General features: G+C 35.9%; 1 protein-coding gene across 1 annotated transcript in view; it reads right to left on the reverse strand.

Annotated features, from left to right (window-relative positions):
* Positions 1-1640: 1640 nt before the first annotated feature.
* Positions 1641-14839, reverse strand: part of COMMD10 (COMM domain containing 10) — a 107651-nt gene continuing 94452 nt past the window's right edge. Inside the window, exons 6-7 of the mRNA XM_021546223.2 lie at positions 2958-3017; positions 1641-2333 (exon numbers count right to left, since the gene is read on the reverse strand). Coding sequence (XP_021401898.1) covers positions 2295-2333; positions 2958-3017 — 99 coding nt within the window. The 3' untranslated portion in view covers positions 1641-2294. The remainder of the gene's footprint in view (positions 2334-2957; positions 3018-14839) is intronic.

The following is a 14839-nucleotide window of genomic DNA, read 5'->3' on the forward strand; positions in this document are numbered from 1 at the left end:
CAGAACGTAAGCTCTGGAAACTCCGAGAAAAGGCTCAAGAGCAGTGTTCTTGCACAAAGCATACTGTGCCACAAGACTGGTAGAGAATACACGTCATGCAGAAGGGGATTCCCCCAGCTGCACTAACTACAAAGCACTGCTCCTGGCTGCAAGCAGATGGAATGGTGGGGATATGTCCACCTGCAGACATCTCACCAGTCAGGGTGAGATGAGCAAGCTGCCAAGCTCTTGTTAAACAGTCAGACCAAGGAAGTGACATCTGCACCTCCAGAAGATATGGCAAATGTGCCAGGGGCTTATGACACAACGTGATTTTGGCAACCATCCTCCCAAGCTATAGTGGATAGCTGAGGATATTCTGCCGGTCAATGGTGACTCATTTCTTCTTCCAGTGACTAATTTCTTCTACAGTAACAGTGATACTGTACCAGAGCAGTAGAGTATCATTTGGCATTTCCTTTAAGAGCTAAGAACTATGGTAAATATGTGTTTTCTCTTCAATGCCCTTTATTCATACATAGGCTGTTAATGTCTTTATCATCTGAATCTAGTATTTTTCAGCTTGGACAACTTCTGAAAACCTCACGGTATTCCAGAGTTGACAGCAACAAAGCAACAAAAAGGCACAAAAAAGCAACAAACTGGGAAATCTGGCACACGAGTGTCAGCGTTCAGGAACACACATAATCATGGGATATGATTATAAACAGGTGCTTTTATTGAGAGCTCTGGGAATCAGAGGTACAGACCCAAATCTGACTCCGACATGGCTTTTGAGCTGAACATATTTTATATTATGTCGTTACATAACTTACATATTAATTATTAAACTTATATTGTTCTATTTGTATACATTGACTTTATTCAAGCATGAGTTTCTCGTGGTCTTTCTTAGGCCCCTGACCACAGTTTCTCATGATTATTCTTAAAATTAAACAGTAATTGTATTTAATTACTAAACAATCATCACATATAACAATTATATAATTTATCATGTACTAGCTACACAGATGCAGTTCTAGCAAGGTACAAGGCCTACATGTACTCAGGGTATTTTTTTTCAGGGCCTACTAAGCTTAATTTTCCTTCTAACTCTAAATTTCCACGATTTTAAAACCCTTTTCCTATCAAGAGGACCTAAACTATTCAGGAGAATCAGCTATTCAAAACATATACTTTGGTTATACTTATAGCTACAGTCATGAGCAAATAAGCTACAGAAGGAAACTGAAAGCTAGTATTAACCATTCCTGATGTAGGCATCAGGAGGAAAAAAATTCTTAAATCTCCAAACAGGCAAATTTCCTCTCACCTTCTATAGGCCCAAAGTTATATACTGTGTAGCAAGAAGCTGCCTGTCAACAAATGGCAACAAGAACTAAGACAACTTTCACCTTTCTCCAGCTGCTCATGAATCATCTAGAACTAATGGGTGAAAGTATGACTAAGTTGGCCTTTAATCACTATACTTCAATTTTTCCTGTTCAATGTAAAAATGCTGATGGTAAAAAGAGCATGAGGAAGAATCAACATCGCTTTCAGAAATCTGTCAGATCATTTCAGTATTTTTTGTTTTATACTCTGAGATTTCTCCCCTCAGTTATACACCACACTTCTTAGATTCATTAGTGGACACGCAGTGCTAAGAAACCATGTTTATTTTTAGTGCCAAGAGTAAACACTGAAATCAGAGATGTTTTTGATTATTTCAAAGAAAAAACCCTACCAAACCAAAACAGAACAAAGATAATGAAATGAAGTGTGACTAGCCCCAAAATAAACTTTCAAAATTCTGAATTTGACAAATCTGCAACAAGCATTATCAATTGTGTGAATATTGTTTTAAAAGGATAGAGACTTTATTAGCTGTGTATAGAAGTTGTAAGCAACTTCTATAATTATGTCTGCAAAAGAGGGGTTTTTTTACTGGTCTCTCACTAACATGTATGTTTCTACCAGAACCAAGTAACATGCATAATAAAATGAAAAAAATATTTCTGAAGCAGGGTAGCATTATTTGTGGGGCAGAGGAATTGGGCAGAGTGTTTCCCCACTGTAAGTAAAGAGGACATTTTTCACAGCTGTTAAGCAAACAAGAGAAAGTCCATTAGAATCTTCAGACCCTTGACACAGACTCTTAGCTTGTGGTACTGATCTGAAAAGCAGGTAAGCCACATAATTTTACAAGAAACAACCTGTGCTGAATCCTTCAGGAAACACAGCTTGGCAATCTATCTTCAGTTCAAAATAATGAGATGGCAGGAGAGTAATGGAGAAATAAGTCTTCAAAAACATCATGTAAGGGAATCCAGCTGTGCTTGTATAGTTTCCAGCTATTTAAAGGAAAGAAAAAGAGAGAAAAAACCCTCCACTCATAAAGTGTTGTTTAGAAACATGCAAACAGAAATATCCAATATCTTCAACTATGCATACCAAATATATTTGTATACAATATAAAAATCCTCATGAATATTTGTTTTTACATGAAGCTATTAGAATTCATTGCAGCTGTTTAAATATTCAAATTTTAAAGAAACAGTTGTCTAAATATTACCTCTTTAGCATGCACAGATGTTTTTCTGTGAATTTCCAATGCATAATAACAAGGAAAACAAAAGATAGAGTCATTTTGACTGGATTACGAGTCTAGCATCTCTTGACTGAAGATGCAACACGAAGATGTTGTTTCCAGAGAGATCTCCACTGTCAGTCATCAGCTACTCCTCATGATATAGCTGCCAGGTACACTTACAGTGACCCAAGCCCTGCCCATTCCAAAGTTGAATGCACAGGCTCTTCTTGAAAATGGCTTATGTGATCAAAGGAATCCAACAGCCTTAATTTCAGTTGGATCCCTTTTTTCCAGTTTTATTAGATTTAATTCATATAGGCAACATTTCCTGCTGAGTAGCATAAGGTGTTTACAAAGAAACTATAGTATTGTAAAATCTACAGACCTTGTTGTAGAACTCAAACAGCTCCTGATGGCTAAATTCTACAAACACCTTCTTCAGGTTCTGTAAAGAAGGAAGAAAAAACAAATTAAAAAAAAATAAGGAATAAGCATACTCCTTTCTCTTCTCTTCTCTTCTCTTCTCTTCTCTTCTCTTCTCTTCTCTTCTCTTCTCTTCTCTTCTCTTCTCTTCTCTTCTCTTCTCTTCTCTTCTCTTCTCTTTTTACTTCATCTCTCTTTTCAACGTTAACTCTATTAAATTAGAATATAAGATTAAGCTATATGAAAGATTATGGTTACTTTCCTTCTAATTACTACTATGTTCTTCATATATGTATACTTTATTTAAGTGAAGAATTCAAATCTACCAGTATATTTATTCTCCTCCTGTGAAGAACAGTAATAAAATAATCTATGTAAAGAATTTAGTTAGCTTATTTTTAAGTCAGACTAAAATGAAAGATTACATTCATCTTTCTCAGCAGTCCATCTAAGATCCGGTAAATACCATTTCACAAATGGTAGTCAGTAGTGTATTTGATTGAACTGGCACAGCTATTAATGTACTGCAGAGGCATAGAGCTGGTATTTCCATTCATTAATTTAACAATTCCAATCTTAGCAATGTCACTGAATTTGGCGCACCAAATGCAAAACACCAGCAGAAGCCCTGGGAACACAGTATAGGTACTGCCTGGTGCCTGCTCCTTAAAAGGAGCTGTAAAAGACACAGGAAAGAGATAAAATAACTGGGGCCAGCCTGTCTGGTGCAATTCCTCCTTCTCACTCTGCAGAAAGAAGGATCCCTTCCAACAATTTTAGGGCGGCTACAAAAGCCTAGAAAAGGACCAGTGATTTGCATGAGAGACCAATCTTCCCCCTCTGGGAAGGAACAATGCAATACTGTGAATCGTATGGTGAATACAAAATAAAACTACCAGGACAGCAGTTTTCTTTGCCATGACTCCAGCTGATCCTCCCTCCAAAGAGCATAATGCCATGACAGGGAAGTGAAAGCATTTTTAAAGGCTTTCTAACAGCTAAGAAACAAAAAAGAAAGCAAACAAGGGTTTTTTCACAAGAGAAAGTGGGTAGAGGAAAGAAAGAAGATACACTAATAGGAAAGGGATCTACCATTTCAGCTGAGATGTTTGCTTGGCATTTGCCTTCCTAGAAGGATTTTGGTAACTGAATGGAAGGAATCAGAACTGCAAAGAGAAGGTTCAGCAAAAGGAAGATATCTTGTATCTTAAAAGTTTATCAGTCACAATTAATAGCTCGGATCATTTCTTGAATGATTTCTGGAAGGGGTGTCTGCTGCATTTTGATATGACAGTTATGCAATGCCTCCAGAGAGGGGCAGAGAATGACCTCTGATCATCAGATCTTATTTCTCCAATCTCTGTGTCTCATTCAAGTTGGGCATCTTCTAGTACTTCTTCAGATCAGCAAGCACAATCAATTCTCTCTATCTCTCACTAGTCTTTCATATTTTCTAACTACATTAGTTACTGTTAGTTAGAAGATAGAGTACGCAAATGAAAAGAAGCATAGACCCTTGAATTCAGATTCTCTTTACACTTAAAAAAACTCACAAAACACTCTGCTTTATGAAATGAATGAGATCTCTTCCCATTATTATTTAATAATCATACTCTGATAACTAGGACAAAATTTATGTTGGATTTTGGCAGGCAAATGTCTGTGGAGATCTAGAAGAAAGCATGCCTCGCATGCCAGGCTGTATTTCTGATCTGGGGTGGGAGTAAGAGTGTCAATGGGAGAGAGGTATAACAATATTGTATAAAATATGTTGTTTATCTGCACTTAATCGTCTGCTAAAACATATTTGTTTCTATGTGTAAAAACCTGGTACATCTATTACACCACTTCAACAGAGAGTGGTGTACAAAAAAACCTATGCAGAAATATGGCACCAGTTAAAAATGTTACTTTACTATATTAAATTTCTCACTAGCATGAGTCTGTTAAGGATGGTGGCAAATTATCATTATTATGTGGTCAGGAGTTCCTATACAAATTACAAAAACATTGTATCGTAACTAGATCCGTACAAAAAACCGCTATGTCCCAGGTAGCTGATGGCCCCCCATTTCTAGTTGAGATATCCATTATTTACTTATTTGCTTTATTCTGTGTGAATATAAACAAGTGCAATTAAAACTGTGTGCCACAGGACTAGGCTACCATCCAGTTTTTCAATTACTCAGTAAAATTGCCTTAAAAATGACTGTATAGATAGAATATTGCTAAACCCCCAGAGCAGGCAAACTCCTCATATACTTAATGGAATTTTACTCAGATAAGAATACAAAATTAAAAACCCCAATAATATTTCAACCTTAACTAAAACACAGGATGAAAAAAATCACTTTCAGCTTACTTAATTAAATGTCACTGTGTGCAGACAAAGTCTTAACCTATTTATGAAAAGTACAGCTAAGCTGACTTCTTTTATCTGCACATACAAGTTTTCAGATGTTGCCTCTGATCTAGTATGTGTTTCCCTGACATAAATAAGAAAACAGCAATTTCCTGGATGTCTAACTACTTCTTTTTATCAAATGTATCATTCTTTTTTCCTCTTTCCTTATAAATATCTTCCCATCCCTCACCTTCACACTCCTCTCCCCATCATTTTTGGCATCTCCTTTTCTCTTTCTTTTTATCATCTTCATGTGAAAGAAAACTAAATTGAGAAACCAGAAAACTAAACTGAATTTATTCCCATTGTCACACTTTGTCAGTCCAACAGTTTTTCTAATTACATCCCAAATTTTGCTGCTGTGCCACTATTTAACTCCTAGCTCCTACTTTTAAGTGTTTTAGCATTGAATGTGACAGTTTCATAGCATCAGAGAAACATGGCTGAACATGATATTCTTATGAAGACAAAGAAATCTCTAAAGTACCAAACTTTCATTCTTTGGGCTGCTTTGAAAATAAGGACACAGGCTTTTTGGCTGATACAAATATCCATGAAGGGTGGCAGGGACTGCACTGCAGCAATATGGTCAATGAGTGTAGCTAAAGAGTGCGTGCAGCACATTAGCTAAATAAAGTTCCTGTTAAGTTCAGTATGTTCATCTGTTGTAAAACATGAAAAAGCATTGCATTTACTACCAGAAAGGTATGAGTGAATTGCAGATGTCACTAAGAAAAATCTTTAAAACACTCTGAATTCACTGCAAGGAATACGGTAATAAGCTTTCTGAAATGTGTGGTTTAACATGTTTGACCATGTATCACTAGTGAATGTATTTTAAGTGTAAGAATTAGATTTTAGTGCCTTCATACATCTAGATGAAATCTGATTTCATTCCACCTCTTCTCTCACCCCAGGGTTGTATTGTATCAATTTACAACTTACAGCCTCCTGAGAACTATGAAATTCTAATGAGTTTAACTGATTTGGGTTGTTTTCTACTCTTAAGTATCTTCTCACTTACTGTCTGCTATTATTTTAAAAAACATAATATCTTCATCAATGTCTAAAACCAAATTTCCTTTGGGGCGGAAGGGGGGCAGGGAAGAGGAAAGAGAAATGAGAGGAAAATGAAGATAAAACCTTTGTATTCGCTGTCAATACTATTATGTTATCCTAACCAAAACAGCCATTCTGAATGTCTGGCTAATTCTTCAAAATAGCCACAGTCCTTTAATATACACTTAGTTTACAGCCACCACCTAACAGGCAAATTTCATACCTGATCATGATCATCAGCATAAAATGATGAAGATACAAATATATGTAAGAGTCTCTAATTTCCCATTATCTTGGCTAACTATTTTAAACACAAATACCTTCTTGCAGCAAAATGTTTCTGTGGAAACCAAGCAAAAATTGTCTCCTTAAAATACTTCAGAAAACAGAGGTAAATTTTTGGTTATAACCAAAGGACTGGATTTTGCTTTTAGGGGGTTGGTTGGTTGATCTGTTTTACAGTAGGGATGTTTATTGTAGTGGTTTGTTGGGTTTTTTTTAATACAGTGCTCTAAATATTCATATTTTAACATGCTACTGTGGAAAGCCTTATTACTAATGACAGAGTTTTGCAACCTTACATACTACACAGCTATTCCACACTTTTAAGTTCCCAACCCTGTATGTAAGCATAGAGTAATGCACTAGAAGTTATAAATGAAAGCTAAACTTCTGGTTTAAAGCTAACTTGGATATAAAAAACTGATACTACTGTTCTCAACTGCAAAGCTATAACTACTTCAATGACTTTGAACAAATAAATGCTAAGTATTTTGAAGCAAATGGAGAGATAAGCTGAATTATATATTTATAAGCTAAATGTCTACTGATAATGATAAGGTTCTGTGACTGAGCACATGTAAAAAAAATACAGTATATTCAGCAAAGGTTTTTAATAGCAACTAACTGAAATAACATTCATCCAGTCTTCATATTCCAATATAACCTTTAATACTATCTTGAGCCACATCTCCATTATGTTTGAGAGAGTAGCCCTTGCTATCCATTCTCCAATTTATTGCTATGAGACATCCTTAAAATCTCAAATATAACAGAATTATATGTATAACTAAGCCAATCAGTTTATGGACAAATTAAGCTTCATTCCTAAACAGACCACAGTTGATTCTTACTAGCATACATGTCCCTCTGGGCCTATCAATTTTTGTGCTACATTAATTCAGACTTCCTTTAAGCTTGCTTGGACCCCAGAGAACTATGCATTCACCTAGGCACTTACAACTTACAGCCCTTTGTCTACTTGTATCTCACAGAATTTAAAAAAAAATCTGTTGTTTGGTCACTAAGATCAATTTTAAGAGCATATGCATTAAAACAGACCAGCATCTCTTAGAGGCACACCTGTTTGTTAACTCTCTGCATATAAGAGACATTAATTAAAACTTCTTCACACTCTTATAGCCATAGATGGATGTAATTCAGCTCAGGGATTCATCAAAACACTGGGAGTTAAATACAGAGTAATATATTCCTAATTAAACTTCTTTCACATGATCAAAAAATGTGACCTTTAATCGTTTTCCAAGCTTAACTCCATTTGCAATACCAAATTACTATTTTTGAAGAGAAAAAAAATAGTGTTTTATAACTGAATTACATGCATTTAAAGCTACAGTGTGTAACTGCTATAAAATGTAAGATACTAACCCACTCTTCCTGACCAACATATTAACATCTAGTTCATAAACATACTGCATTCTACCCTTCAAAGTTGCATTTCTTTTTCATATCAGCTTAAGAAATTCAAATTCTTTGTGGATTCAGGGAGATCAAGATCTGCATAATACTAAAGATGTCTATCCCCCTCTTTGCAATCTATATGTAAGCATCCTAACCAAAAGTCTGTGTTGATTCCTGAGATCTAACCAATGTGTTACTGGGACTTATGCAGATACATACAGATAAATCTTGAATCTCACTCCAGCAGATCCAGGATAATTTAAATATCTTTGCATGGAATGAATAAACATGTTTGCAAGAATGAGTGTATTGTCCAATCTGGTAATAAGGCAACAGATTCTACAGGCAATTGGAGACCTAGAGAAGACTTGACATACTCCCAAACTGCAATAAGAATTGTCAGTTACTACCATTTTCATTACTCTTGTTCCTCTCCATCCTCACAAAAATATCCATTGCTGGCTGAATGAACTGATGCAAAACTATAGACAGGAAATGGGACATAACTACTAAAAAGACAACATAGGCTGGGAAGATCACAGGACATTAGAGGCAGACAGGTCACTTTTTTCACAGTAGGTAAGAAAAATGCTTTTAAAACAGAGAGAATATCTGAGGGAAAAAAAAACCAAAACTACAGTTTTCACCTCAGTACATTGTGTCAAAGTAACTACCATCTTGCTAAAGAAAAGAGATTGAAAATTATTTTTTTCCAATAGCTGTATCCAAGCAAAGTGTTCCTAGCAATTTGCATTCTTATAAGTACTATCATTATATTGGTTGCCCTTTCAATGATACTTTTGCATGGAAAACCTCTAAAAACCATAAATCTTGAGATAAGGGTTAACACTTAGAAAAACATCACAGTGAACAAACATGCTTTTTGGAGAAATGGGTGGTAGACATGTTATCAGTGTATGCCTATCACTTAAAAGCATGTCTTTTATATTGATACTTCCCTGTATGTTGCAGGTACAGAAAATGGCTCATAGAAGAGCTGTTGAAAGGCTGACTTGCTTTATGTCTGTTCTGTATTTGTATTTGTCGTCACATGCCTTTTGTTTTGCTAACTATACACACTGCACAAGCTCCTGATTGGTTCCTCACTAGACTCCACATGGATTCAATCACTACAAGCAGCAAATCTCCATCCACATGAATGTTGTATTTTCAGGATTAAATAGCAAAACATGCAAAATTTCCAAAAACAGTATATCCAACAAAACATGTTTAAAAATTGGTTCATTCAGTGAAAGACTGCTACAAATACTAAGAACATCACAGACTAATCTGAGAAACAAAGGTCTTAATAATTATTATTTTCTTGTTTCATCTCTCACCTAATTTTGCAAATTCTACTGTACTCCAAATACTGCAGAAAGCTCTCAGAAGAAGCAGTTTTACTAAACATTTTAAAAGGAAACCCACAAAAAACCAACCAACCAAACAAACAAAAACAAAAAACCAAAACAAAATAAAAAATAAAACAACCCCACCCAAACAGCCATTCTTCCTATTAAATTTCACTATATCAAGTTTGGATTAAAGAGTTCACAGGACATCATACACACCCTAATTGTTGCATACTGCTTATACTGTCTGTAACTATCAAAATACAATTTTCTTCTGTAATCAAAACTATACTGTGATAAGTGGTTTTATTCCTCAGAAGAAATTAAATTTTTATCTCTCCCATTTTGGTATGCCTCACTTGTCACAGAACTTATGACATTTAAAAAATTAAGTTCAGGAACACTGCAAGGAAAACCAGGCAGTTGTGATTCTGTGTTTCTTTTATTTACACCAGGGCTAGCTTGTATAAGTCTTCAGAGCCATGAAGACCAGTGAGTTCACATTTCCATTCTAAAGATAGCTCACATCAAAACTGACAGAACAGTCTTATATTCACCTCAAATAATAAGGAATTCAGTTTTCTTCTTATTATTGTATTCACAGATAACCTCTGCTGAAGAAACAGCAAGCCTAGGCATGCTGGCACCAGAAATGCTTTCAAGCTTTTCTGACCTCACATGTTCACCAGATTTGACCACAGCTGATGCCATTTTGATTTGATGCCTCATTAAATTTTACGAACTATACATCAAAAAGATGTCACTTAGGTATAGTTGTGAAATACTTTCATGACTGCGACCAGAAAATAATAAAATTCTAGGAAACTGACAGAACTGAGTATAAATATTAAGTGCCCAGTATTGTCATCCACCAATTTAAGATTACGAGCTTAAATGGCAAACAATGCACCTTGGGTAAGTGTCTTGCAACAGCAAAGCTCAGCTTACATCATCAAAGGCAGACTGAAAACTCTTTACATCTAGATATACAATGGTCAAAACCCCCTATTAGCAAGAAGAGCAGCGCAACACCATGCACCAAGTGTTCTAAAGAGCTTCTCACACAGCTTGCTTGCAGCTGGTTTAATTAACTTAGAGTTACACATATTTTATGTTCTAATCAGTTACATATCCAATGCTGGGTCTGAAGCTGGATTTAAAGGAAGCTCAAACTCTCATCCAAATCACTTAGGAAACCACCCCTTTGTTCTTGTCAAAGAGACAGATAAAATCTCCTCTGTCTAGAGAAGAAACCTGGGCTGTTATCATCTGCATCCACATCTAGAGCTACAGATCCGGCAGAAATATTATATGGTGATGCCATGCAGATGACTTTTTAAGAAGGATTTATACCTCCATTTAGGAATGGAGGAAGCTGGCATCTTTTTGAATTATTACCTTCTGAGCCTACCACCTACCAGCCTACCTACTTTCTTACCTATTCAGTAAGAAACTGCAATGCTGTATTGTTCTACCACAAAGAGCCTTCATCACTGGAATACCTGAAAGTATCTATTGTTTCTGCAAGGCACAAGAAAAGCAGCTGGATAAAAGATGCCAGCAATAAGAGGAAAGACCTAAGGAAGGTCAGATCACATGAAATCAATGTAACTGATGTGAAAACACATTTCATAAATCTGTTTATTTACAAAATGTCGAGATTAGATAATCTGTAAATTTGTTTTGGTTTTTTGTTGTTTTGTTTTGGGTTTGTTTGTTTGTTTGTTTTGTTTTGTTCTTTGTTGTTGTTGCTGTTGTTGTTGTTGTTTGGTTGGGGTTTTTTTGTTTAAAATGGGTCACCTGACCTGGAGTATCACAAGTTTGGATTTTTTTAGGCAGATCAGCAAAGATAAAATGTTTGGGGCTTTTTTTTTCTGTGCTAAAGAGATGCTAGTGGCTGTCAGCAAATATTTTTTTTTTTCTCCAGCGGGCAAATCATTCCAGCAGCTAGTAGCTGGGGGCTTCACAAAATTCTCAGCTGCTGAAAGACAGGGAAATAGTACAGGAATGAGGGATGTTAACTACAAATCTAGTCCCAAGCAGCATCAAAGGCAAAACTCTTAGGTAATAAGGTGGTTTGTAAAGTAATGCATATATTATCCTTTCTTAAATTTACTTATTTTTATGAGGAAGTCACCTACTTACTATTTTTAATGCATCCTAAAGGTAAATGTATCTACAGCTTTTGCTACAATGCTCATAATTTACAAATAAGTGGTGGTATCTCTTCCTTGCCATAACCAATCCAGCAAAGCCTTGAACCAGAGCGACCTGTTGTATCAAGGACACACTGATGTCAGAGTGTGAACAAAATTACATTGCATCACTAGTCTGACTAAGTAAACACTGACATTTCTCAGACAACAGAACACATTGTAAAACCAGAAGAGGTTATTAAAACCAAAGCTTCTCAAATTAGACAAAAAAACTTTGCCTTTTTACAAGAATTACAAATAGATTACATGGTCTTTTCATTACAACTCCACAAAATTAAAACGAATGTGGAAACAACCCCTATACTACAAAGCAACCAAGCAACAACTTTCTCATTTGTCACTGAAGGTTACACACATTCTAATGACACAAAATTAGCTATTTTGGATTTCAGACAATGGAATTTCAGTGATTTTGCTTTACTACTTTTGCTGACAAATTATTTAAAGCTTGATGCAGTGGAGTGGTGTGAATTCTCCCTGCTTACTGAAAACTGGACAAAGTGCTAAGGACTGAAAGTACAAATTCTGTGTGTTTTCACATACGCCAAAGATGAAATGAGATCTCTCACCCACAGTTTCCTTCAAAGCCAGACTATGAACATAAGTGTTTAAGTAATATCCTCTCAGGAAAGAAAAAAACAATTTTTGGCTAATGTAAGCAACTCAAAAGAGGAATTCAAATCCTTTTTTATTTTATTAAAGTCTGTGTGCTATTGAATTACAGTTCATAAAGATTGCTTTAAAAGACAGTAATATGAAGTAATATAGTAGTAAATTCAGATTCTTTTACAGACAGCAGGAGCACAATCCACAATACTCAGGCTGGCTGCAATGATTTCAGTAAGTATTAAAACCAAGATACTTTTTATGCTTCTCTCTCAAAACTAACCCATTTAGCTCCCAATTAATTATTTTTCTCTTTCAAGGCAGTACTGCATGACCCAAAACTAAAATAGTAGAGCAAGCAATAAGAAACATATAATAAAAAGTGCATGTGGTGTCATCTTTTTACAAAGACATGAAATTAATATTTAAACTCAATGTCTTTTTTATCTTTTTCACATATGAGTCCTTCAAAGGGAAAAATGGAATAATAAGATGATACAGGTCAGTTTAAAAATCCTGCTCTTAGAATCACACATCATTAAGGTTGGAAAACATGGTGGTTTGGCCAACACCACCATGCCAACTAAACCACAGCACTAAATGCCACACCCAGTCATGTCTTGAACACTTCCTCTACCACCTTCCTGGGCAGTCCATTCCAGTGTTTAACAATCCCTTCCAGGAAGAATTTCTTCCTGACGTCCAACATGAACACCCCCAGAGCAGCTTGAGGCCATTTCCTCTTGTCCTGCTGCTAGTTCCCTACCTTTCCACAACCTCCTTTGAGATACCTGTTAGTATCAAGGGAGTATCCAGTTGCATTTGAAGTGCAGAACTGGTCTCTGAGCAGCAGAAAAATGAATAAGAATGAATGGGTGACAGCTGAACTGGTGACCCAGAAAGATAGCCTGATGATCCTAGTCAGGATCAGGGTGACAGCAGTCTTTATAAATGAGCATATTAAGAGTATCTGTGATTTCTCACTGGTGTGACAGAATTAACAGCTGAACACACACTAAAGGGAGATGCCACTGGATTCCAGGCATGAGAAATGCTTTGTATCTGTTGAAGAAAGTAATTCCAAAACCCTGCACAGAAGACTGAACTATCCAAATTGCAAACCAGTTTCTTTAATGAGAACAACAGTCTAACATACTTGGGAGCATTATTTTGAAAGGATTAAAACACTATTTTGAAAGAGAAGTAATGCTATTTGGACTGTTTTGTTTATTTTGGAGATAAATAGGTTGACTGGTTTACAACCATAAACTAGGCAGGATTCTATGGCTCAGTGGCTACCTAAGGAAGGAATACAACAGCTGATTTGCCAGTTGGCAATCTACTTTTCAAAATTATAAACACAGTACCTGGGGTTTTGTGGCATTGCTAATATCCTCTAAATCCTTCTATATAATATCCTTGTAAAGCTGAAGTCTACAGAGATATGAGATTCTAGAATGCAGTAACAAAGCCTGATATTACAACATAAAGGGTCAACTGAATAAACTGCATGTGTGTTTCAGCAAGAAGTTTGATAAATACTCAAAATGAGGTTTAGTATTTGAACTAAAATGTTTCTCCAGTAGTTGTTCATATTTTCTGTATGTTGAAAATACTGAAACGTGAAAATAAACATCTGGGAATTCAAAAGCTACAAGCCATTTAACAATAGCTATTCTTGGTACAACAGTGAATGAAGATTCAGAATATGGAAGATCCAGAAAGACTTTCCATTTCTTTTTTCTTCTGGGAACTAAAACTTTCCTTTCTGAAATACACTCTTCAAGATTAATACACAAATGACAAGATATTCTAATCTTCAAACATATTCCATTGTAAGAAGGAAAGAGAGTGTTTACCTCCACTAGCAAAAAGGAATCCATCACACACAGTGAGTGATTCTCCTCTGTGCAGCACTTGTAAGGCTTCATCTGAGATACTCCTTCCAGTCCTGCACAGCCCCAGTACAGATTACATGTTTGGGAACTGGGGTGAGTTGATCTGAAGGTTTAACATCCAGATATACCAGATGTGAGAGATATTACAAGTATCTTTTCACATCTGATATATCAAGATATGCTGGATTTGTAAAAGGATTAAGAATAGGGAATCTATGTGCACTCCTATCGTCCTGAAGTAATGCTTAATGTTATTGTATTTCATGTCTATCTATGCCCAAAAAATTCTCATTGTATCTTTGAGACCCTACAAACGAGAACCCTGGTGGGAAGTGTGATATCATAATAATCTCTTGTATGAGATTTCCTGGATTTTGCCACATGGTATCTGCTTCACTGGCTCTTTGGTCTTTGCTTCAGCAGAGATTTTCTCCTTTTTTTTTTTTTTTTTTTTTTTTTTTTTTTTTTTTTTTTTTTTTTTTTTTCATCTTAGAGAGGCTAAAGCAGGGATTTTGGGCTGGGGAGGATTCTGCAGGTGCCTGTCACAGCCAAGGCACTGGCCCGCAATGACCCCGCTCCAGCCAAGCCACCAGTGGCTCAGTGGCAGT

This window comes from Lonchura striata, chromosome Z (genome assembly GCF_046129695.1).
Source record: "Lonchura striata isolate bLonStr1 chromosome Z, bLonStr1.mat, whole genome shotgun sequence".
NCBI classification, from domain to species: domain Eukaryota; kingdom Metazoa; phylum Chordata; class Aves; order Passeriformes; family Estrildidae; genus Lonchura; species Lonchura striata.